The sequence below is a fragment of the Anastrepha obliqua genome, chromosome 6, assembly GCF_027943255.1.
Source record: "Anastrepha obliqua isolate idAnaObli1 chromosome 6, idAnaObli1_1.0, whole genome shotgun sequence".
NCBI lineage: Eukaryota > Metazoa > Arthropoda > Insecta > Diptera > Tephritidae > Anastrepha > Anastrepha obliqua.
Window position 1 is genome coordinate 41,873,797 of NC_072897.1, and position 27,768 is coordinate 41,901,564.

Below are 27,768 nucleotides of genomic sequence, written 5' to 3' on the forward strand. Positions count from 1 at the left end.
TCGACTAATTTTTTTGGGCGGCCAGATCTGCTCTACGGAGCTATTTGCCAGTATTGCAATAATGCATAACGATGTTTCGAACGTTGGATCATGATTTATCGACAAATTTGCCAATTTTCCGATAGGATTTTTTTTTCTAAATACAGTTTTATCATTAATTGATGTAGTTCTAGGGACATTTCAGCACCACAACCCATTTTGGTCTAGGTCCGTGGAAATAGCGATCAAATGTGATTGCGACCGTATGCAATTCCTAAAACGTACGAATAAGTAAAAAGCGAGAGTGAAAATAACGGGAGTTTACCGTTACGACGCCCAAAAGCATAAGCTAACATGAAAAATGTGCCAATACTTTTTGGATGTGAATTTGTGCTTTATTTTACCTTACAGGGTTAAGCTTGTAAGCCTATGTCGATATTAAACTTTTTTGTTCAGATACCTAAGAAATAAATGCATTTAGAAAATACCGTTTTCTATTTTTTTATACTTTCATAAAAAGAAAAGTTATAGCACTGAGAACTTTGATTTTTCGAATGTGTCAATACTTTTTTGACTCACTGTATGTATGTACATACATATGTAACATTATAAGAATATGCAATTGATCTTTTATATAAACATAAATATGTAACATAATATATATATTTATATACATATTTATGTACATATATCAACATACCAAAACACTTGTACGCTCTATGTATTCTTGCCTAAAATTAGTTTAAACACAAAATATTAGTAAGAATGTTCATCAAATTTGTATACAATTTTAAATTTACTAAACGCACGCACCAAGTTGTGAGATTGTTTCACGATGTATTTTGTTTCTGTTACAATCTTTTTATTAAATTAAAGCAGTGGACATTAAAGTTACTTTGATGTTAAATGTTGGTGCTTATAATTCAAATATACATACATACAGGTATGTATATATATATATACATTCAAGTTTTTTCGAACATATGAATTGAATAAAATTTCGTTTGGCAAAGGAACATAGAAACAAACTCATTTAAATGCCTTGCAATATGCTGTCGGTCATTTGATTTTCTACAGAAGTCAAAAACTGTGCAGAGCCAGTATATGCGCAACTAAGTTCCCGCTGTTTGTGAATAGATGCCGCCAGCAGTGTGTGCTAGTCGATTCTAACATAACCTAGTCGATTCTAACATAACCTTAGACACATGGTAAACAAACTGCTTCGGCACATTAATGATTTTGTTTTGCTATCATATACTTTTGGTTTTGTGCAAATGTCTGATTTTGTGTCGAATAATCGTCATTTGCCGAAAGTGTTGGTTTCCCTCTTTCATTCGAAGAAAAACGGCAGCTGAAGCGCATCGAGAGCTACAAAAAGTTTATGGAGATGCTGCTTTAAGTGAAACAACGTATCGAGATTGGTTCCGTCGCTTCAAAAACGGTGATTTCAATGTTGACGACCGTCCGCGGGAAGTAAGGCCAAAAACCTTCGAAGACGCTGAATTGGAGGCATTGCTCAATGAGGATCCCTGTCAAACGCAAGAAGAGCTTGCTTCAGTATTAGGAGTTACCCGCCAATCCATTTCCAAGCGATTGCATGCTTTGATTCAGAAACAGGGGACTTGGGTTCCTTATGAGTTAAAACCAAGGGATGTTGAGCGTCGTTTTTTTGCTTATGAATAACTGCTCCAGCGTCAAAAAAGTAAGGGTTTTCTTCATCGCATCGAGACGAGTAATGAAAAATGAATTGATTACAGGAATCCAAAGAAAAGGAAGTCATGGGGACTGCCCGCTCATGCTTCTACGTCGTCGCTTCGGCCGAATATTCACGCTGCGAGGGTTATGCTATGTATTTGGTAGGACCAAGTTGGTGTTATTTATTATGAACTGTAGCAAAACCATCATTGGGGATCGGTATCGACTTCAACTGATGCGATTGAGCAGAGCACTGTGCGAGAAGCGGCCGCAATACGCGGAGAGGCATGAAAAAGTGATTCTACCACATGGCAACGCTCGGCCTCACGTTGCCAAACCCGTTAAAACCTACCTGTAAACACTAAAATGAGAAATACTACCCCATCCGCCATATTCTCCAGATATTGCGTCGTCCGATTAACCCCTGTTCCGATCGATGGCACATGGTTTAGCAGACCAGCAGTTCCATTCATATAAAGACATTAAAAAATGGCTTGTTCAGTGGATAGCCTCAAAGGATGAACAGTTTTCCCGCGACGATATATGGGAAAAAGTAGTAGCCAGCGATGGGCAATACTTTCAATGACTCACTTGCAACCATTTTTTCAGAATAAAGTTGTATTTTCATCAAAAAAACAGCGAGAACTTAGTGGCGCACCTAATACTAAAGAATTCACTGTAATCAGCTGTGTTAAAAATTTCACGACCCCATGGCGGCGGTTAGACTTGATTTTTGACAATTCACAATATGTGTAGTCCGTGAGACTTCTCTATACATTAACGTTCCTGGGCAAGAGTATCGGCAAGGTCACAGAACAGAAAAATTTAACACGTATGCGTCACATAAAATGGGCATGCATACGTAAAATATACATTTTGTTTAAGAATAATGAAATGTCGGATCCTGCGGTCTTGCCAATAATTAATCTTACAAAATTGGGGACGAAAATATAACTTAATAAATAAAAAAAAAAAAAAAAAAATATAACTTAAATACTTAAATAAAAATGAGTAGTTAGAAAGACAAAAAAATAGAAAAATAAAATAATAAATAAAGTACTAACAAATAGTTAGAGAAAATCTAGTTAGTAATTCAATTATAATATCCTTTCCGTCCCTGAAAATAAATAAAAATAATAAAAGAAAATAAATAAAAATAATATTATTTATTGAACAGAAATACTAAAATTTAATAAATAGAAAAAATTAAATTGAATAACATTTAATTAATAGGACTATGAATAAGTTCGTGCGGTTTTTTTTCGAAATTTGAAACTTTATTGACGTAAAATGGTTACAAATTTAATATTCAAAGTATTGTCCATCGCTTACTACTACTTTTTCCCATCTTTCTGGCAATTCACGGATTCCCTTTGTGAAAAATTCGGTCGGTTTTGCCGCAATCCACGAATCGATCCATTTTTTGACTTCATCGTAATTACGGAAGTGCTGGTCAGCCAGGCCATGTTGCATCGATCGGAAGAGATAGTAATCGGATGGCGCAAGGTCTGGACTATACGGCGGGTGGGGTAGGACATCCCATTTGAGCGTTTCTAAGTATGTTTTGACCACTTGTGCAACATGTGGCCGAGCATTGTCATGTTGCAAAATAACTTTGTCGTGTCTATCGGCGTATTGCGGCCGTTTTTCTCGCAGTGCTCGGCTCAAACGCATCAATTGTCGTCGGTAGACATCCCCCGTAATCGTTTCATTCGGTTTCAGTAGCTCAACACCCAGCTGGTCCCACCAGATACACAGCATAACCTTCAGGCCATGAATATTCTGCGCCGACGTCGATGTTGAAGCATGGCCAGGGTATCCATACGTTGCCCGACGTTTTGGATTGTCGTAATGGACCCACTTTTCATCGCCAGTCACAACTCGATGCAAAAAACCCTTTCTTTTGTGCCGTTGAAGCAGTTGTTCGCATGCCATAAAACGGCGTTCAACGTCTCTTGGCTTCAATTCATACGGCACCCAATGGCCTACCTTTCGGATCATTCCCATGGCTTTTAAACGTTTGGAAATGGTTGATTGATCAACTCCCAAAGTTTTTGCAACCTCTTCTTGCGTTTGAGCCGGATCTTGATCGAGCAATTCCTCCAATTCGGTATCCATGAACTTTGGCGGCGCACCCTCGCGTTCTTCGTCTTCCAAGCCAAAATCACCACTTTTAAAGCGTGCAAACCACTTCTGGTACGTTCGCTCAGCTAGAGCATGCTCACCATAAACTTCCACCAAGATACGATGACTTTCGGCTGCTTTTTTCTTCATATTAAAATAATGAAGAAGAATTCCCCGCAAAAACACATTATTTGGCACGAAATTCGACATTTTCAAGTGTGGTAAAAATATTGTTGTTTACGCTTCAAATAAAAAACTTATACTGACGTTTGTACCTTACGACAGTAGCTCTCCAATGAATGTTTGGAAATGTGGATCGATGGAATAATAATCAAGTTACGCCATCTGTTGTAAAACCGCACGAACTTATTCATAGTCCTATTAATAAAATTACAATACTTAGAAAGCCTTGTGGAATAGTCTTAATTTGAAATATTTTCAATTTTTTTCGAATCAATATAAAACAGACTACTTTTTATAACAGGCGTATGTGGCTACAACTCTGCCCTGGTGACGATCGAACATGAACATGGTTGGATCCTGAATGGACACTTCACTTTAGTCCAAGTAATGGATGTTAACTACTTCAACATAGCATTGAAGAAATTGAGAGTGTCAACGCGACCCGATATCAAAAACGAAGATGTTCGCGGCTGTGCTGCAATTCCCCCTAGATCAAATAAAGGGTCGTTTAGATGAATGTAGCTGAGTAGGCCAAGAATAACGACCTCAATTGATTGGATGGGTTCAGCATGTAAGTGAATCAACGAGCCCCCAAATGCAGCTGACTGGGATTACATTTTGCGAAGCTTCTGAATGGAACGTATAATATACTAAATAATGAAACAGTTAAGGTAGGAAACCAAACGTTCACTAACAGATCAGTACGCGCAGTACAAGCTCTGCTGCCTGCCCTAGTGAATATTACAAAGTAAGGCTTAAAACTAAATCTAGACTACATTCACGAACTTAACATGATGAATGTCTAGTAGACATTGTCTACCGTTTAAAACAATTGGGCCAGAATTTCCACTTCTCCTTATTCATCGATGTGATTGCCGCGGCAATCCTGGCAGCCACATTTTACATCATCTGGAAAAAACTTACAGCTACAATAAACTTTCCAAGGCTAAACCACGAAATATACCAGGATCCGTCAACCACCCATGCCGATAATCTTCCATAAAATTACGTACAAATGTACAGTGGTCATACAATTTATTCATACACTCCCAGTTTATAAGCAGATACTTAACACGATTTATACAAAATTTTAAAATATTCGTAAAAAATAACAATTTTTTCAATATTTAAGGAACAAAAACTTCCAAATTAATTTTTGGAATTAGAGAGCTTGAGGTAATAACGAAATAAGGCACAATTTTACGCAAAAATATTACTCGTACATAGCATTATAAAGAATAATTTAATAAAAATATAATATAAAAAACAAGTATTCAGTACTTTTTTGGACGCCTGTAGCTTTAATAACTGCTTCCAAACGTGGATGCATACTTTTTACCAATACCTTAGCTTCATTAGAGATCCCAGACATGCTCAACTGGATTCTAGAGAAATACATATTCTATGAAACATGACTACATGACTCTAAAGAAATACATACATATGTTTATTGTCACAGCAAATAAAGGGGTTTCCAATAACATGTGTTATTTTGAATAGCCCGCTATTGCGGTAGATGTCACTTTTAAAGCTCTCATTTTTTTATTTTTTAGGAAGTAGGAACTACGCCATTAATAAAAATGGAAAGATACGCGCTTAAACAACGCATTAAAATTATTAAAATTCACTACAAAAATGGTGAAAATTCGGCAGAGACGGTTTGCAGAACTCGAACATTTTTGCGTCATCGTGAAGCAGTTTGGCGGACCACAATACAGAAATTGGGGAAAAAATTCGAGCTGTTGGGCAAGTTAGTGATGTGAAGAATAAAACCGGTGCACGTCGCTCAATAACAGCCGAAAATATTGCTGTTGTAGCTGAAAGTGTTGAAGAAAACCCAGGTTTGTCCATTCCTCGTCGTTCTTTGAAATTAGGCATTGCACAAACGTTATTACACCGTATTTTGCATAAAGATTTGGGTCTTAAGGCATATAAAGCCCAGTTAACACAAGAACTCAAGCCGGCCGATCATCAACAACGTCGTGTCTATGCTGATTGGGTCGTTTAAATGCATGAAAATGATCCGGAATTCCACCGAAAAATCATCTTGAGTGATGAGGCCCATTTCCACCTCGGTGGCTTCGTCAACAAGCAAAATTGTGGGATCTGGGGCTCAGAAAATCCAAGAGTTATTGTTGAAAAGCCTCTCTATCTTCAACGTGTGACTTTTTGGTGCGGTTAATGTTCAGTGGAGTCATTGGAACTTACTTTTTCAAAAATGAAGCTGAAGCAACAGTTACGGTGAATGGATTACGCTTTCGAGAGATGATTAACGATTTTTTATGGCCGGAATTGGATGGTATTGATCTGGACAACGTTTATTTCCAACAAGACGGCACTACGTGCCACACAAGCAACGAAATCATTCTTTGAATATCAAAATAACACCTCCTATTGGAAAACCCTTTATTTTGTGCAAAGATACCTGCAATGTACATATTGCAAATTGTATTGCTTAATTAAAATTGATATTTTAGTTGATTTTCAAATATAGCTAAATTTAATTTAAAACACACAACTTTTCCCAATTGGTTAACCACGCAGCTGCATTCACGCACCATTTTGCAGTTTTGCATATTTATATTCACCGTATTCGTAATCAAACCAATGTTATAAGCGTTGGCTGTAATGATTTTTATAATATATTGTGAAACACATCCTAAGTGACGTGGAATCTAAAGTTCCCCTCAAAATTATATTTTCACCATACCTAGCGAGCAAACCTGTAATCTATCATCCTTGATTTGTTTGTGATTGGCGAATATATAAGTACATAAACAAACACATGTGGATAGTTATTCCAACGATAGTCGACTATACATTACCGGAATGACCCTCTTATATACAATATCCGACCAAAGATATCTAGCAACACGCATATCCTCAGTACATTTACGGGGAATATTTATGCTGTTACAACCAGAAATTGAAATTGGTCCGCTATTACGTAGTTTTGCTGTCGCTACTGCTCTGAACTTACAGGGTCCGGCACTCAAAGTGCAACCCATTAAAAAGGTCATACATTTAGTTTGAAAAATTACTTTTATTCAATTCACAGTAAAAAATTTGTGAGAATAATACAAAATTAAGAATCAATTTACTTTTGTCGATATGACCACATTTTGCCTTTCCTATGGCTTTGAGATGGTCTATAAACGAATCGCAAGATGCCCGAAACTTTTTGAACCATTTCACGTGACGTTGCAGTCTTTTGATTACCACCTCCACGGCATTTCGCAATGCTACCAGTATCATTGCAACGAGTAATGGTGCGATAAACAAAAAGTTTATTTACTTTGAGATGCTTGAGCTCACGAACAATCGCTGGCTGTGATTTTCCAGTCAAATATAATGTAATCACACTATTACGTTTGAAATCCATTACTGATTTTCTTTTTTCTCGTTTACTCTCAGCAAAATGCTTCCGCCCACTTGTAAAATATACCCTGGACTGTCATTTAGCCAACTAACAGACGGCTGATGCCCGTTTCCGTGCCCGTGCATCAGCTGTGCGAGCGATCTGAAGTTGGTTACACTTCGAGTGCCGGACCCTGTAAACAGATGAGTAGTAGAGCAGCGCGATTAACTGTTTTGTTAGGCTCAAAGCTACGTTTCGTTATTGCGAGTAGTTAGAACAATAGTTAATCAAAATTCAAGTGCCCTCTGTAGTTGGATTAGTAGCAAAGAACGTGGAGTCAACCGGAGCGCAACTTGTCAAATAATTCATATGTCCTTCAGCTACCGCTACGGCTCGGCTACGGGTTTTGGCTTTTTATGCATTTTTTGTGCGTTGTTACGGCGGTACATTGAAAAAACCCAAACATTATTGTTGGTATTACAACTTAAAATTATGTTTTTTATAGTTCCTGAGCCCTCCAACTTTTAATGTTATAACAAATTGCATACATGACGGACCAATCAAATAATATCTTCACTTTTTTTAACGATTTATTAATGTCTATAATTTTGAATATGGCGCTAAATCACATTCTACGTTATATGATATTATATATCATATGTAATATGTAGATATACATATGTTTGCGCAACTCAACAAAGGAATAGTTCTGCTTCAGTTTCATTTGAATCATTTTGCTGAGCTGGAAATTTCCAGGAATACATCAAGTGATTCAGTCATCGACTGATCTACGTTGCATTCGGTTGTCTTCCTCGGCTAATTGTGTGTTTTCCATTATCTTTTCTTTTGCTATTCATCTTTCAGAAGCTTTTGTTGTAATTTTTAAGACGTATGCTGATTGCAATTACCAAAGCGAGTAAATAGTCATGTCCCCCGGGGGGCTCCATATCGCAAACGTAAAAAATATCTAAATATAACAAAAGAACTTTCTTTTTCGTGAAAAAAGAAAATGCAAAATTTAATACATAACTGTTGGCAAGTGCTGTTGACTCTAATAAACCGCTTAATAAATATTCTTATTGTGCTGAGTTAAAAGACGGAAACCTTCTACTGTTAGTTAAGGAAAGTGGTGTCGCAAAGATCATCTGAACTACACCTTTATGGTATCTGCTACAACAACTTAAACTCAACAAAAGCCACAATTTACACTCAGTGTTTAAATGACATCTCGAAAAACGAAGTTATCGAAATAGCAGGGTGTTACATCTGTATAAAGTTCCCAAAATATTCGATCCTTATCATCTGCCTGTAAAAATCGAGGTGTGGTGGTATACTATGAAAGTGAAACCTTATTATCTCAACCCAATGACATACGAAAACTGTAAACTCCTCGATCATATGGTGAAAAGATGTAATAAGAGTCCTATATGCGATAGCTGCTTTCTCCCTCCTCATGACCCACCTTCTTGAACTCGCTCTTTACGTGCAAATTGCTCAGAAAATCTCGCGGCATCACGTAAATCATGCCCTAAGTTTCTTCAAACGAAACAAATCGTTACCCTCGAAACCGACAACAAGTGCTACATGCGTAAAGCTACCCAAGTACAACGAAAACAAATTCCCTAAAAAATTGATGAAAACTCCACTACTTTTTCCGAAGTAGCAAAAAAGTCACTAAGCGAAAACAATCAATGAGTGTATGGACTGCGCAAAAGCGGTTTTCAAAATTCCGAAGTGGTAACTGCGACATGGAGGATGCCCCCCGCGCTGGTCGTCCTGAAGTCTTTAACTCCGACGCCTTGCTCGAACTCGTGCAAGCTGAGCCAAATTTGACAGTCAATATGATAGCTCAGAGGTTAAATTCATCGCACGGAACAGTGCACAGGCACCTGGTCCAGTTGGGAAAGATTTCAAAGCTAGAAAAAATGGGTTTCTCATAGACTTTCCGTCGCCAACCTTCAGCAGAGACTGAATGTGTGTTCTCAGCTGCTGCAACGGCTTGAAAATGAAAGTGTTTTGAACCGAATCGTTACTGGTGAGGAAAACTGGGTCCTTTACAATAATTCTGTTCGCAAACGCCAATGGTTAGATAAAGATGAATCACCAGAACCGACCCCTAGAGATGGCCTTCACCCCAAGAAGATTCTCCTGTCTATTTGGTGGGATATGGCCGGTATTGTTTATTCTGAACTTCTGGAACCAAACCAGACGATAACTGCTGATTATTATTCCCATCAGCTATCAAACCTGAATGAGGCACTTAACAAAAATCGACCGTCTTTACTGAATAGACGCAAAGTTTTGTTTCACCACGACAACGCAAGACCTCCTACCGCAAGGCAAACATTAGGCGAGCTGAACGAGCTCGGCTGGGAGCCAATGTCGCATCCACCATACTCTCCGGATATTGTACCTAGTGATTATCACCTTTTCCGTGGACTTCAATCCCATATGAGTAACAAGAACTACTCCTCAAAAGAAGCTAGAAGAAGGGATATCGACGTGTATTTTGGCTCCAAGGACAAACAATTTTTTGAGCAGGGAATTAAAAATTTGCCTAAACGTTGGGAAGTCATTGTAAATAATGAAGGAAAATATATTATTGAATATATATACATACCTAATAATTTAAAAAGTACAACATATTGTTGAACACTAACCCTTGATGAAAATGAATGGATTACAAAGTTAATTTCTTATGTGGATATTTTGAAATAATTTTGATAATACACTTAATATCAATACAATTAATTTATTTTGTTTTTTATTTATTTTTTTATTTTTCAAAAAAACAAAAAGTGCGAAACAGGTGTTTTACTCAAAAATTCATTGCTCAAAAACAACTCATTTTAACTACTGGGCATTCAGCTCAATCAAAATAAAAACTGTTCAATTACTTTTTTGCAATTGTTTCTACATTAAGTCGCTCGTGCAAGTAATTACGATCATTTTGAACCCAGAACCATTCAAATCGGTTCGTTTTTGACTAAGTTATGACCATTTAAACAAAAAATTTTCTTATAAATATAATTTAAAAAAATCGATTTTGAGACGAACAACAAAATTGCCGATAAATCTTAAAAAAAATTTTTCGGGCGAACAAAAAAATACGTGTCTCAATATTTTGACCAGAGAGCAACATATTTGAGTTACATCGAAATCGAAGAACATGTCCCGAATAGCCCGGTTGAATTGAAATGGAAAGAATCTGCTGGTTTTTTACTTTGCCTAACACCAAATCATGGCATTTTACATTTCAATGAAAACGCTATATTTAATTCTGTTGACTAATCTGACTACCCCCAAGGCCGTGGCGATATAATAAAAATTTCTTAATCGCATTAGTTAAGGAATGATTTCATTCACAAATATATAATAAATAAAAGTAGTTAAGTAAATTCTAAGTATAATCATGCAGGGCTGAACAAATCCAAATATATGTATTTTAAGAATAACAAAAGATAAACACATGTATTTTAAGAATAACCAAAGATAAACTTATGGAAGAATAACAAAAGATAAGCATGTTTTCCTAAACAGCGAACAAAGAAACTAATATACAAGTCGTGTACCTAAAACAGTAAGATGAGGTATAAGAATAAATACGGCTGTCAAATATGTTGACAGTCAGTCCAGTATTAACATAGTGTTAAGAACTACCCTAAAATTAAGTTCAAAAAAATAAATTTTTAAATTTTTGCAAAGCCAAGCACGTCCTTAACTATCTTCCAAGTCTTCAACTCGTTTTATTAGCATTTGACATTTAACCTGCCCATTCGTTCCTGAGCCTTCTCTTTGATTTTACGATCTCTGGTAACAGTAAATCGAAATTAATCGCCCAATAAATTCTAAAGAAATGGAAAAAGCAAAATGTGAACACAGTTTATTGACAGTGTCGAAATAGTGTGTTATTTGTTTCTTTAGTTGTTGTTTTTCCAAATAATTTGAAGTTTCTTTTATTAATTCCCTTTAAATGCTACAGTAAAAAAACAAGTCGAAAAATTGAAACTATTTTCTATGTTAAAAGTCATTCTTGACAAACTGTATATGTATACTTATTTACCTGACGCCCATATTTACCTTTCAAGTCAGCCTATATGCATATATATAGAGGCATTCCCGCGGGCAAACACACATACATATATATGTATGTACATTCAAAAATACATACATACATGTTACACATGTCATCTTTTGGCCGGCCAGAAACTTTTGCCAATTTATCGGGGCGTCAAAAAATTCGAACCGACACCAAACGACGCTTCACTACGCAATCATAGCGTATGCTTGACACTGACCAAGGCACTGGCACTAAATCACTGTGACAGTCTGTTTCAAATGGTCATTGTAGTACAACACATCCAAACAGACATCTAATCTGAACATTTCTTACAGTTACATGTGCGTGCACATATATGTATATAGAGTGTTTATCTTTTTTGGTTCCCCAAGAATGTTAGAAAATAAGCATTCGAAGCAAAAATTGTGAGAGTAAAAGCTACATATAATATAATATGTTAGCCATAGTAACATGGACCATGGAAAATTAATACCACTATCGGTTTTATGGCGGCCGCCGTAGCCGAATGGTTGGTGCGTGACTACTATTCGGAATTCAGAGAGACCATAGGTTCAAGTCTCGGTGAAACACCAAAATAAAGAAGATGCTTTCCATTTCAATCCAGTCGGGCTATTCGGGTCATGTTCTTCGATTTCGTTGTAACTCAAATATGTTGCTCTCTGGTCAAAATAATGAGACACGTATTTTTTTGTTCGCTCTTTCGTTCAATCTTTTTCAAGAGTTATCGGCAATTTTGTTTTTCGGCTCAAAATCGCTTTTTTTAATTATATAAGAAACATTTTTTTCAATGCCCATAACTTAGTCCAAAATTAACCGATTTTAATAATTCTGGGTTCAAAATTATCGTCATTACTTACACGAGCGACTTCATGTAGAAACAATTGCAAAAAAGTAGTTGAAAATTTTTTATTTAGCAAAAAAGAAAAAAAATTGAAATATTTTCGAAATTCAGTATTTCAAAAAGTGTATTTGCTTTTTTTTATAACTTTTTCCAAATCAAGAGGACACCTCAAACTTCAATTGAGCTGAATGCCCAGTAGCTAAAATGAGTTGTTTTTGAGTAATGAATTTTTGAGTAAAAAGCCTGTTTCGCAGTTTTTGTTTTTTGGAAAATAAAAAATGTTCAACTACTTTTTTGCAATTGTTTTTAGATGAAGTCATTCGTGTAAGTAATGACGATCATTTTGAACCCAAAATCATTAAAATCGGTTCATTTTTGACTAAGTTATGAGTATTTAACAACAAAAAAATTCTTGTATAATGAAAAAAAAAAATCGATTTTGAGCCGAAGAACAAAATTGCCGATAAATCTTGAAATAAAAATTTTCTCGGGCGAACAAAAAAATACGTGCCTCATTATTTTGACCAGAGAGCAACATATTTGAGTTACATCGAAATCGAAGAACATGTCCCGAATAGCCTGGTTGAATTGAAATGGAAAGCATCTATATTAGAATTTTTTTTTAAATGCCCATAACTTAGTCGAAAATGAACCGCTTTTAATGATTCTGGGTTCAAAATGATCGTCATTACTTACACGAATGACTTCATGTAAAAACAATTGTAAAAAAGTAGTTGAACATTATTTATTTTCCAAAAAACAAAAAGTGCGAAACAGGTTTTTTACTCAAAAATTCATTACTCAAAAACAACTCATTTTAACTACTGGGCATTCAGCTCAATTGAAGTTTGAGGTGTTCTCTTGATTTGGAAAAAGTTATAAAAAACAAAAATACACTTTTTGAAATATTGAATTTCGAAAAAATTTCAATTTTTTTGTTTTTTTTTGCTAAATAAAAACTTCTCAACTACGTTTTTGCAATTGTGTCTACATGAAGTCGCTCGTGTAAGTAATTACGATCATTTTGAACCCAGAATTATTAAAATCGGTTCATTTTTGACTAAGTTATGGGCATTTAAAAAAAAAAAATTTTATATAATTAAAAAAATCGATTTTGAGCCGAAAAACAAAATTGCTGATAACTCTTGAAAAAGATTTTTTTCGGGCGAACAAAAAAATACGTGTCTCATTATTTTGACCAGAGAGCAACATATTTGAGTTACATCGAAATCGAAGAACATGACCCGAATAGCCCGGTTGAATTGAAATGGAAAGCATCAGAAAAGGTTTTTTCTAATAGCGGTCGCCCCTCGGCAGGCAATGGCAATGCTCCGAGTGTATTTCTACCATCAAATAGCTCCTCATAAAAACTATCTGCCGTTCGGAATCGGCTTAAAACTGTAGGTCCCTCAATTTGTGTAACAACATCAAGACGAACGCCACAAATAGGAGGACGAGCTCGGTCAAACACCCAAAAAGGGTTTTAGCGCCAATTATATAAAATCATCTCAAAGTTAAAAAAAAAAAACATAAGAATAAAAGAAACTTTTTTTTAATGATAACAAATTTCGTCCAAATCACATTTAATTTCGACTCGACGATTGTTCTAAAAAAATGTTTCTAAAATACGTTCCACTGTCGGAATTTGAGTCTAAATGCAAATATAGCCCAATCGTAAATATTCGCAGGGAGTTTTGTTCCCCAAAATATTAGGAAGTAATATTAGTAAACAGTAGGAGTAAATTCGATCTTTGAAACAGCTGAATTCTGCCTTTTTACAGTTTTAAGTGGTGGGATTATTTGAAAATATAAGTGTGGAAGATTATAAAGCAACTATGCATTGCTTAGGTTTTAGAATAATAGCAAATGAAGGACATTTGGCGCATCAGACATTCATACATAGGTACAAAAAGGTTTAAGAAGACATATTAGCGATAAAGCAAATAACAATAAAGAAAGCAATTAGTTGTTAAAGGCAAAATAAAAAAATTGTAAACTTTGACTCAATTCACTCTGAGAGATTGGTTGAGATTTTGAAACACGTTTACGTATGTACAAAGTGTATAAATGTATGTAAAGCAGAAGGAAAGAGAAATATGTGTAGTACTACAAGAATATGTGTTCTCAATCCTAAATGAGGAAGTAGTTACAGGATATGTCACCCTATTTAGCTATAGCGCACCACGTAATTGCTTTGGCCTAACCCTAATACTTAGCGGCGACATAAATTATAAGAAACATAATAATAATTCTATATAAACAGCTGCATACGAGTATATGTGGCCCAATTTTCTAGAACTTTTAATTTGAAAAAAAAGTTACAAAAAAGTTATTCAAATAAATTGTTTTTTTATTATTGTATTTTTTTCTAATCTTAAATAGCAAAATAAATAAAACTCTTTCAAAGAGAAATATATATTAGCCGTATTTTTTATGCGCATTTGTATCTGCGTAATCCTATAATCCGTAAAAACATTTGGACTCATTATTCAACAAATATCAAAAAAATACATATTTATTGAAATAAATTCCGAAATGAAAAATTCAAGCTGTAAGAAAAGTTTTTAATTGATAGAAAAATGTTTACGGATTTCAAAATTCGGACAGTGTAATGAATGATATCTAAATATCTATTCTTAGCTCACATTTCGTTTGATATTTGATTGGGAAAAGCTGGTAAAACCTACATAAATAAACTTTGGAAGCAGCGCTTTCATCCGCAACCATTTTATAAACGCATATAAAACTGTGTGCTTTTTGCTTCATAAAATTTTTAAGTGCAGGCGCATATGAACGGAAATAATTACTCGTACAGCTATCATTGCTATTGCTATGTAAAAAGATTAAGCACATTTTTGGTAGCTTAGTTGCCTAACCTTCTCCTTGCTGCCTTTATAAACTCCTCTGGCGATTCCAGGATTTTCCTGCATCATATTCACAAATAACTCTAGTTTGTAGTTTTTACCTAATGGCGTAGCGTCAAAATTTTCTGCAAAAACAGAACATAAATTGGCCCAGGTTTGTATCAGGATCACATCGTTGTTGTTGCATTTGCGTGTAAATTTTTTTCCGGATTCCGATCATTGACTACTGGAACACAACAATAGTTTAAATATGCAAATATTTTATTATAGAGGGTTACAGGGAAAGTCGTAATTTGTATTTAAGGATATTATTATTTAAGTAATTTTTGAGCAACTCGATTATGTCCATAACTTAAACGTTTTCGAAATATTCGATTTTAAAAATAGTTAAAAATCAATATTTTAATGTTAGTTAAAAACTCCGATTTTGTGTTCTGTTTTTAGTTAGAGGGTGCGTCAGTTAATAAAAAAAATTAATACAATTTGAACCTATCTCTGAAAGTTCAAAATAGCTAGTTGATAAAGTGTACGATTTTTCACTATGTGTTTCCTACTATAGATCATTAAGAAAATTTTGTATGGGAACTATTCCCCAAATTATTTAAAAAAATAGTTTGCCTTTTCGGCAATTTAAAAAGGTATGATATTAAAAAAAGAATGTAATTGAATAGACTCAGCAGATAGCCCAACGTAACGAAACATCGATTTCAAACACTACCTGTTTAGTACATGGCATAATTTAAGCACTCGATAAGGGTCGGGTAAATTTTTGTTTGTGGTCGAAACACCCACCATGTATGCCTGCCTCACTGTTTTTAAGTTGTTCTTTTTTCTTTAGCCTTCTTATGCGATTCGTCCGTGTTAGACATGCTTCATCGTGCTCTTAGAAAATATCTGTAAAAAGAGTGACTTTGTTTGGATTTTTGAAGTGTTTCTCCTTTTGACTGTGTGACTTGGCTCATGAACTGGGTTTTCATCTCTGCTTGTGAAAATGTCTACGTATACCATTGAAGAATACGCTGGCAACCTAATATGTTACAGACTCTGCGAAGGAGTGTCGCCGCGGGCACGTGGAAGTGAAGGGCACGTGAAGTGGAGGAAAGTGGGGAAAGTTACTGAACGCCATTTATTTGGAAGTGGCCAGGACGATTTCTCTACATGTGGTTTAAGCAGTTCACAACTTCAGGGAATAGCCCGGGTATCCTCTGGGTAGCTTCTGAACACGCGTTTTGTGCAGCAAAAAACGTACATCTACCTACGCAAAGAATGTTCGACATCAAAAAGCTGCAAACCGACAGCTAGAAGATTCGCCTTTCGACTCTAATTCCTTCTTTCAGAGTATTGCCCAACAATCCGGCATGCACGAGCAATAAGGCAACATTTCTTGTTCTCTACATACCCCCGTCAAAAATGAAATCGAATTCCGGTGAGACCGAAAAAGCAGTTGGTACAACAAAGAATACCATGCTGCCACAGAAAGAAAATATGCTGCCTAAAAAGCCACGCTGCGATCGGACGCAACGCGAGCCATGTGGGATCGTTACAGAGAGCTAAGAAAGGAAGAGAAACGTATTATCCGACAGAACTAACGAGAGGCCGAAATAGGTGAGTGCGAGGAGCTTGAGATGCTGTCTAATAGAAGCAACGACCAAAAATTCTACTAGAAAGTTTGGTGGCTTATAGAAGGTTTCAAGAACAACAAAGACGCGCGCACTGACGGACTGTCGGCTGAGCTATTCAAACATGGCGACGAGGAGCTGGTTTGGTGCATGCATCAGCTTCTATGTAAAATATGGTCAGATGAAGGCATACCTGCCGAGTGAGTGTGCTCCGCCCAATCCACAAGAAGGGTGATCCTGCAATCCTGCCAATTATCGCGGGATTAGTCTTCTAAATATCGTCTATAATAAATGACTCCAAAAAAAAAAAACACTAGAATGAGGCTTGAAGAAACAGTATGGGAAGAGTGCGACCCGAAGCTATTGTTATTGAAAAAACGGGCAACAGTTCTTTGTTAAATTTAAGGCGTTTGCTGATTCAGTCTCGAAAATGAAAAGAACACAATAAAGTGATATATTACTCGTACTGCCAAAGTCTTGCCAAAATCCAGTAGCCTTAAGAATATAGTGGGCACCACCTTAGGTAAAGAGGCAACACTTAAGGCACTTACCCATCGATAGATAGATATAAGCAGTGCAGGAAAAGTGGTTTTGATGGTCACATTGCTAAGGATTGTGTGTCGAATGGGAATGGTAAGATAGGAATGGGTTCAGCCACAGATATTACCCTGATTCCCTTGCTCAAAAGATCAAATGGTGCAGAACCGTGGGCGATGACAACATTCGGTGAAGGGACGCTTGGAGTGTTTGAGAGAGAGATTTTGCGCAAGATTTTTGGACCTTTGCACGTTGGCAACGGCGAATATCGCAGGCGATGGAACGATGAGCTGTATGAGCTTTACGACGACATAGACATAGCGCAGCGAATAAAGATTCAACGGCTACGCTGGCTGGGTCATGCCGTCCGAATGGACATAAACTCTCGGGCTCTTAAGGTATTCGATGCGATACCAGCTGGTGGTAGCAGAGGAAGAGGACTACCTCCTTTGCATTAAAAAGATCAGGTGGAGACGTACTTGGCTTCACTTGGTGTGTCCAACTGGCGTCGGTTAGCACGAGAAAGAAACGAATGGCACGCTTTGTCAAATTCGGACAAAATCGCGTAAGCGATTAAGTGCCAATTAAGAAGAAGAAGGTGGCGCAAAATTTGTCCCTCAAAGATATGTAAAGATTTTGCCATTATGCATACAACATGAAGCAAGTGACATCCCTCGTGTAACCAAACAAGATTTCCAAGCGGTGTGTAATAAAATGAGGTCTAAGAAATCTCCAGGTCCAGTTTTTATACCAAATAGAGCCCTAAAATTAGCGATTTCGAAGCGGCCAGACATATTTCTAGCAGTATTACGAACCTGCCTTAAAGAAGGCACTTTCCAAAAGAGGAAGAAGGTGAAAACACTTGTGCATTTACCCAGGGGCAACAAAGAGGCTGGTGTACCCGAGTCCTACCTACCTATATGCTTACTAAACACAATGGGAAAGTTCTCGAGAGAATTTTTTCCGACAGGATGTCATCTTTCGCTGAAGACATAGGTATTGTGTTTTATCCACATACCAGTTTAACTTCAGGAAATCTCGCTCAACAGGTGATTCGATCAAATGAGTGATAGATTTAGCAACAGAAGCCATTAAAGCCAAGAGATGGTGTGGGGGGGAAAAAGAATACTGCGCTGTGGTAACTCTGGACGTTAGAAGCGCTTTTAAGACACTTAGCTGGGAGCGTGTACTAGAATCCTTCGCAAACATAAGGTCACCTAGTTATACATATTGGCAGAGTAATTGGGAACTATTTCACGAACCGCAAACTGAGGTTTAGAAGCATGGTATGAGGATGAAAGCGCGGTGGTAATTGGGGCAAAATTAATCCACGAAGTTAACTGGAGCGCCATCGAATCAGTAAGCAAGATCAAGGCTTGGTGGAAGTCTTTGAAACTGGAATTTGCCGAGTATAATATGTAGTCCTAATAAGCATCAGAAAGGTAGTAAAAACAATGAATGTAGCCACGGCGGCCTTAGCCACAACAGAAGAATACTATAGGGTTTTCCAATAACAGGTGTTATTGGTGAATAGACTGCGCTATCGAGAGGTGATTAACAAGTTTTTATGGCCGGAATTGGATGTTATTGATCTGGACATGGTTTATTTTCAACAAGACGGCGATACATGCCACACAAGCAACTAAACCATTAATCTTTTACGGGAAAAGTTTCCTGAAGTTTCCAGCGAAATCTTGTGATTTAACACCTTGTGACTTTTTTCTTTGGGGCCACGTGAAAGAAATGGTCGCAAAGATGGAATTCGTGAGGCTATCGAGGATATCGGGCAACCACTTTGTAATTCGATTATGGTTATTTTCCACTATTAACGGCATACCTTCCTCTTTATAATGAAATAAACATACGACCATTTATATTAAAAAGTAGCATTTATCTTTGAATATCCAAATAACACCTCTTAATAAAAAACCCTTTGTATAGCAGGGTAGTCAGCTGGGTTCTGTTGTAAGCCGCCCTGATCTGGGCTGATGCACTGAACATAAACAGCTAAAGAAGAAAAGTGATAGCCGTCTATCATCTAAGCATTTTGCGGGCTATCCGCGGCTTCCGTTAAATTATAATTATTGCAGGTCTAGTCGCCGTAGACGTTTTGTCGAAAGAAATGAAGGGAGTTTATATGAGTATAAGGCTATCCGAACACAACGGTAGAGTAAGGCGTAAAAATATTGCAGAAGAAGAAAGGCGTGTTTCGATTAACTATTGGGAAGACCGCTGGAACAGATCACCGAAAGATAGATGGGCGCATGAGCTAATACAAATTCTTACGTTTGAAAGGAACTACGGGGAAACAAACTTCCATCAAACCCAATTCCTTTCAGGACATCGGGCATTCCGAAAATACCTCCATAGCTTTGGCCATGACAGTTCTTCAAAAAGACCAATCTGCACGGAGAGGGAAGAAGACGTTGATCACGTCTTGTTCCAATGCCCATGTTATGCTCCGAAACCTGTAACATATTAAACGGGGGAAATATTATAGATTTTATGCTGAAATCGGGTGATAATTGGAAGCGAATCTGCGCACATGCAAAACATATTCTCAGTGGTTTAGGATGCGCGGAGCTTCGTAGATGTAGTAACCAGCAGCTTATGAGCTAATCAGTTGACTTTTCGTAGCTCCGCAGGAGGAGTGGTAGATTGTGGAGACTGTTTAGTACGTACGTTTAGCTGTGAGGCTACATGTCGTGCATATTGAAAATATGAGGTTCGATATATCAGAGACAAAACTAAGCAGTAAATGAACTAAAATGTAATCGAAAGTGTCGTCAAAAATAAATAAAAGTAATAATAATAGTGTCACACGTCGACTATTTATGGATTATTGTCGAGGTTTCCATAGCATCCATATCTAAACTATCTAAATAAAAAACTCCAGGGCTTCTCAAGTAAATACCTCCCGTCTTGCGATTTTCAAAGTGGAAAGTTTGAATTGGAAACTTTTACATGGAGTAAAATGTGTATTAATCTTAAATTCAATTCATTAAATATTTAAAATTTCAAAAGTTTTCTGGATCCGCCAGTGCATATGCTGTTACTAGATAGATACTCGTGAGTAAATGTATTTAATTTAAGTCAAACAAATCGAGAAATAATGCAAGTTTACTTACCCTTCTTCAGAATTATTTCTTCGCTTATTGCGCAGCTGGTGGTTTGCGCGGAGGACAAGTTGCCTGTGCTCTCACTACCACCGTGGCCGCTAGCAGTACCACCCCCGCTTCCATGCGGACTAAGGGGCAATACACCTGACGCAAAAGCTGAAGTCACAATATCGGTAGGTGATGAAATGCCGCTACTACTGGCTCTGTTCACTCCACTCGAGGCTGCTCCTGCACCACTAACAGCGCCAGCATCACTATTTAGTGGAGGCGAATACCATGAGGTAGAATAGTGTCGTGGCGGCCAGCTTTGATTCGAGATAGCAAGATGAGGATGGTGATGAGTATTATGAGGTGGCAGAGAGGCGGTCGAAACGTGCATATGCGGATGAGTCTGTGGGTGCGAGTGAGGTTCCAGGTGATGATGATGCTGATGAGATGTTGCTGGTGTCAGTGCGCCCGATGGTGGTGGAAACGATGAATTCACACCGATGCTGCCATGTTGATGGTATCCATTTAATAGGCGTAACTTATCATAAACAGTATCCGTGGAGTCTGTAGCAGCGCCAATTCCATCAGATATCCCATTCGTACCACCATCATCACCTCCTCCTCCTGCACTGCTACCAACACTGCCATCAGAGTTCAGCGGCGTGTTGGTGGTCTGTAGCATATCACCGCTGCTCCTACTAGAACCTCCGCCAGAGCCGTTACCGATACTTCTGGTGGAGTTGGATGCATTCGGGTTGCCAGTGACACTACTTGCACTGCCACCATTACTATTGCTGCCATTTGTTAAAAGCGAGCTATGCTGCTGCTGTTGTTCCTTTTGGGCAGCCAGGTTGCGTAACACTCTGTTGATAGAGGAAACCTAAGAAATAAAGTGATAAATGTGTAATCAAACTTGTGTACGCGCAAATATAAATACAATATGTATTAATAGATTCATGTATGTGTATGTTAGGAAAATGTATAACTACAGGTATATTTGAAATACATATAAATGTATGTGAAGGAATATACATGTGTTATATTTTTGTTTTATAAAACGGAAAAGGTAAAAAAATTAACAAAAGTTTGGGTCGTAACACGAGCATAGGACAAAAATTTGTAGGTGAATGCACCAAAAACCTACGGGATTTTTAAAATAAGTGGCAATAATGCTCGGCTGTCGTCAATTTATTCCATAAGGGGCAACCGCAGCTTCTTGTTGATAAATAAATTTAATTTATTAAGAAATTTGCATTGCAATCGCTATTCCCTGTACGTGTATTAGCAATGCAGTTTCCGTTGTTGGTTGCTTTGTTGGCTTTACATTTCAAACTCGGTATGGAGGACTGTATGTGCGCGATTCGAGCTTAGCCAGATCCGAAGAAGTTCTGCTTGTCGGGTTGGCTGCCAGTATGCCGCCTAACTAACTGGGTGCGACAGCAGCTGTCACGCTTTTTTCTTGATTTTTTTTTTACAAATTTCTATTTACTTTTGTTTCTTGGTTCTTGGTTGTTACTTTTGCCGTTACTCTTGCCATTGCCATGCCAGCATTGTTTTTTTTAATACTTTGCCGCGTCTGTTGCTGACAGCAGCAGCATTGACTGCGATTTAAAAGGCAGTCCACGGCATACGCTAAGAGCTAGAAGGGGAAAGTGCAACTAAGTGGAAAAATTAGTCAAAAATCTCCTCGCATATTCGTCGACAGGGGCAATAAAGTGCCAACGACAGTAAAATTTAGAAAACAATAACCAACAACAAATAAAAAACACTTTGAGTAGCGAAAGAAGTTCCATTACTATGAAATGTAACCGTAAATATTACAGTTATGAAAAACAGTTGGAGAAAATAATTAATGGGGACGGTAGCTAAAGCATACTTTATTTTGGGAACAAAATCTGAATTTTGTTGTTCACTGAACTTTAAATAAGATTATTCGGAAAATGAGAGGTACATAGGCAATATTAACAAGAACCGAACAAACATTTAATATAAAATTATAAATTATAATTATATAAATTATAATTATATAAATTTTTATTTGGCAAAAAAATGTTTATGTCAGTCACCCAAACATTCTGGCTTAGTTATTGATAATTTTTAGAATATAATGCAGTTGTTGTTGTTTTGTTGGATATTCTATTAAAAATATAGGCCCCGATTATGAGTTGGATTCGATCTTCGATATTCGCTGGTTGTCGAAGATCGAAAATCCAATGTCAATTTAGTATTATGAACGGTGCATGCCGGTCGAAATTTTCGTTGTATACCGAATTTAGAGTCGAATGCAATTTTGCTTTCGATTGTTTAGCGTATTGTGGGAAAATTTGTTAAAATGTAAGTTGTTTGCGATTATTTATTATTTTATAGTAACCAAATTATAAACATATACTAATTTTCTTAATTTTATGCAGGTCGAAAGTTGTGAGTACCAAACAGCAATTAGAAAGGCTGGTTGCATTAATGGAAGAAATTCACAATTCGCAAAAGGGATTTGCACAAAAGTTCAAGCAGCAAAAAAATGGGAAGAGTTTACAACGGAGCTGAATGACTTGGGACCGCCAGTAAGAACGACAGCAAAATGGATTAAGGTTAATAATGTTTTTTGTTTGTGATGTTTGTAAAGATACATTTTTTCCCCCCTTGGCAGGTTAGGGCTGACAAATGACGAATATTTGAATAAAGAAAATGAATAACAAAAATAAAAAAGAAACTATGGCTTAAAGGTTTGTATTTAATACTTTTTGGTTTTTTCTATAATATTCTAAGAATTTCATTTCTTATGTTTTGTGCTTCTCCGTTATTTGACTCCACTTCAATATCTCCAGCATCGTCTTTGAGAGTCTCATCGGATAACTCTTCATCCGGAAGTTGAACATTGTAAAGCAGACAAATGTTGTGCAAAGCTACACACACATTAATAAGTTGTGTTTTTTTGGAGAATAGTGGAGAGCTCTTGCCTGCAACAAACATCTAAATCGGTTTTTCGAGACTTCAATTGTTCTCTCAATGCTACTTCTCGCTTTAACATGTTGTTTGTTGTATGTCCTTTGTGGAGACCCTTCCTCAGAGTTTCTGAACATTAAATATGGTTTTAGAGCGTATCCAGCGTCACCCGAGACAGACAAAAATTATTAAAAACGGAATTTCAATTGGTTTTTATTACATACCGAGGAGCCAAGTATTGCGACGGCCATTGAGATGTTGCTCCTCTAAATGCGCTTTCAATGGCGACATGTTGAAAGCCATAGAATCATAAGTAGATTCTGGATTTTTCGAATTTATATATTGTACATTATTTTCATTGTATGATCACAAACCTAAAATTTTCATTATTCGCATATAGAATTTATGACTCATATTTACATAAGTATATGCAAATGTCTACTTACAATCATAGCATTAATGTTGTAGAATCCCTTCCTGTTGTAATACAAATGCTGAACTTCTTTCCTGGGAGCGACAATTTTAATATGCGTGCCATCAACACAGCCAATTATTCCTGGAATCCGGTATTTGATATAAAAATGTGCTTTTGTTTGTTGCAGATCAGCCTCTGTACCACTAAATTGTATCTATCTTTGGGAAATATAATTTTCCAGGACATCTATTACTTCCCGTTGTACTCATTTTCACAAAAAATACTTTTTTTACTTTTAAAAATGTTGTTAACAAAGAATTTCAATACAATCGCCTTTTCTTCTATTTTGATTTGCTGTATCAGCTTATTTATTGTTAATGCGTCGAGCGATCGAAATTCACAATAGTCCTATTCTTCAGCGAATGAGCACCATGATACCAAATGAAAATTCGTTCGATCAGCATTTTCGACTACAGTCGAAGATCGAATGTTGCTCATAAGGGCCATAACTTTAATGTCTGTACTTGATGTTGCAATAAATTATCGGACCATTTTAAATACATTTTTTTTTATATGTTCAATTTCAAATTTTAATAACAAAAAAGCGTATGTATCATCCCGTACGAATGTTTATGATATACATACATACAACACTATTAATACGGGTGCATTTCCCCCGTCGAAAAAATGTGTCAGCTTGTGAGCAAATATGAAGAGGCACACCACAAATTGGAGCAGAAGCTTAGTCTAAAACATATTTAATAATGTAGGCATATAAATTCATGTGTATATGAGATTTTTTGGAATCTGACTCATCTGACATCTTTTATATGGAATTACTGATTTGCTTTAAAGTTTTTCTACAAGTAGGATTTTTCTTTGTGGCATATCATCCTTTTTTGGACACCATAACCTTACCTACCTTCCCCCACTACCATCGCCGACGCCGATGCCTCTTTCCTCCAACGATGCGGTCAGCGGTCCACCTCCGGCCAATTTAGAGCCGTCATACGGACAAACGATCCGGCAACCAATAATGCGTCTTTCAAATTAAGATTTACTGCAAATCTTTTGTGTCCTTTGTAAGGTTGTGAGTTTTTTTATTATTCCTTAATACTTTTGGTCTTTCTTTACCTTCCTATTGTAGCTTGGCATGTGCCAAGACCTTATTTTATCCCTCTTAGCGGAGATTTTACGCGCATTGTCGCCATTTTTGGTGGAATTCGTCCGTTGTTTTTTTTTTGTATATGTATTTGGTATTTTATTATTGGTTTTTGTTACTGCATTTGTATTGTAATCATATTCAGTTATTGCATTGAACTTTTTTGTGAATCTGTCATTTGCGTTATTGTTTACTAAGTGAACGGAGAAATTGGTTGACGAAGTGTTCGTTGTACGTGTGCGGCGGTTGGGTGTTAAAAATATGCGGTCATGTGACAGTATGACAGGACGGCTGGATAGCGGAGACAACGTTATGTAAGGGTGCCTATTCATGTGGAAAAAGTCTAAAGAATTATCCCAAACTGCGAGAAGGCGAAAAACGAATCTGAAAAAATTATCATTTCAGGGATGCAGCTTGTGAAAGTTACATAAATATATGCACGCTCACACAAACACACTTATACGAGGGTTGACTTTTATATTTTGCGCCTTTGTAATTCGATATTTTTCTGGAAAAGTTTGGTAATTTAAGCATAAATTCACATACAAGTATAACGTTTTCACTTACGAGCTTTATTTCTTCCTTTTCAGTGAGTTGAAAAATTGATCTCGCCCAAAAGAAGGAATTAACTCGTGAAAATGTTGGTCCTACAATGTATTACGATTTTTGACATTGTATTGATCAAATTACTTCAAATTTTTGCGATGAAACACCACACTTAGTTACTGTGAAACACTGCTCCAACGAGTTGCAACGTGGCCGTCGATCCTTGCAAGATGATTTGCAGATATTCAGTGATTCACAGCACGTCTATGATATATGTAGTCACAGGTGAAGAGGCTTGGATCTATGCATATGAATCGGAAACAATTCAGCAATCGACCGTAATGGTTTTTCAAAATGGGCTTAGATAACGGAAGAAACACCTCAAAGCAAATGGTCGTCTGTTTTTTTTTGCAAAATCTGGTCATATCGCAATTGTCCCATTAGAAAAACGTATTCAAAAATATTCAATTTTGAAGAATATACAACCATTTGAGTACTAAAAAGATCGAGTTAATGGATCACCTTTCTTCTTTTGTTCCAGAACACCAAAAATAAAATGTAAGGTCTACGTACTTCAAGGACTCAATAAGCTGTTGAAGCCTTTAAATAGTTCGTTTTGGAGGTATCCACTTCTGAGCGGAAAAGTGCTTTGAAAATTGTTTCAAGTGAATGTAGAAGTGCATTGAGTTCCAAAAAGAATTAAAAAGAATATTTTGAGAACAATAAATCCTTTTCATTATTATTTTGCCAAATGACTCTCTGATCCAAAAAAAAAAAACAAAATAGAGAGAGCTACAGCCTCAGTGGTCACCAAGTTTTTCTAATGGATATCTTTTAAAAAATACCGAAAGTTACGCCTAAACAGACAGGTCCAAATTGGAAGGACGGGCTACTTAATAGTGAGGTCCTTATTCATAATACATTATTAATAAAGTCCAAGAACAACGGGCTCTGCAGAGGATTTTGCAAATAAGATAGTCCAGGTTGTAATAGTTATACGTCTATGCCCAACGAGTAAAGAGTTAACACTTCTTTCCGTGTTACTGGTAGAATGAAAGCATCAAGCTACTAAGATAAGTGTAGTAAAGGGTGATCCAAATTTTCTGACAAAGTTCGTCATTTCAAATCAGCAATGTAGTCGTTACAAACCGCAGTACAGACGGTATCAACCCCTGGGGCACTGCTTATAGGGTGCTATAATCAAAAAAAGCGCGAAAACAACCTAAATTATTTGCACAATAATGTTGCACAAAACTAGCATGAATCATTTTCTTCAAAGGCCTCAAAATGTAATGCTGTACTACATTGAACACGAGGAAGGTGATGTTCCTCGTGATACCGAATATGAATCCCAAGTGGTGGGTAGTAAAATTCAGTTTCAAAGCTCCAAATCTGGACGGCATATCCAATAAAATCCTGAAAGCTGCGATTTCCAAACGTCCAGACATATTAACAGCGGTATTGCAAATCTGTCTCAACGAAGGCACTTTTCCAAAGAGGAGGAAAATGTTAACTTTTGTTGTGCTCTTACCAAAGGGGGAAAAAAAACTTGGATAACCCGTATCTATCGTCGTTTGCAGAGGACACATTCTAACTTGGTATGCGGATTCGGAAAAAAGTAAACTGAAAAAAAGTTCATAAATTTAATATTTATTCAATGTTCTTAAGGAAATATTTCTGGTTTACGTTAAAAAATCTAGTTTTTTAGGATACTTTTTAAAAAATGTGATGGAAAAAAATATAACAAATTTTTGGTCACAAATTTGTTTGTTTTTCATTTTTGAAAAACAACTCTTTCCGAATTTTTCTTATATTTTTATTAATAGCTGGATTCTGCTTTAGTCCGGGAGCCATTGGTCGATTTTGGTATGCGTTTTTATACCGTTAAATTCTTGACTATACTTGTGATTTAGCTTTCATGAATAACGAAAGTGAACGTCAGATGGTGCACTCGCGGTGGGTGTGATTGTGGGAGGGTACGAAACGTGTCGAAAAAAAATTTCTACCAACTCATTTTATACCGGCTGAAATTTTTTTTATATATTGTTGACATTTAGTAGAATAAAAAAAAAATAGTCAGCTGCGCCGTAGAGGAGGGAAAATATGTCAGCTGACCGCAATGATACATTCTTGCTTCGGCTGACGGTCTTCCCACCGCTATAAACGCAGCTGACCATCATTATTATATTTTCATATGTGTCCAAAATTATGTAAAACAATTTCAATCGGCAGAAGAAGTTTACTTCTTAATTTTTTTTACAAGTTCACCTGTTCAGCTGACGTGTTTTCCCCCCTCTACCGCGCAGCTGACTAT

General features: G+C 36.7%; 1 protein-coding gene across 1 annotated transcript in view; it reads right to left on the reverse strand.

The window, feature by feature from the left end:
- LOC129250418 (paired box protein Pax-6-like) overlaps positions 1 to 27,768 on the reverse strand; it is a 98,190-nt gene that overhangs the window by 2,787 nt on the left and 67,635 nt on the right. Inside the window, exon 4 of the mRNA XM_054890037.1 lies at positions 20,410 to 21,268. Within this exon, the coding sequence (XP_054746012.1) occupies positions 20,410 to 21,268 (859 nt within the window). The remainder of the gene's footprint in view (positions 1 to 20,409; positions 21,269 to 27,768) is intronic.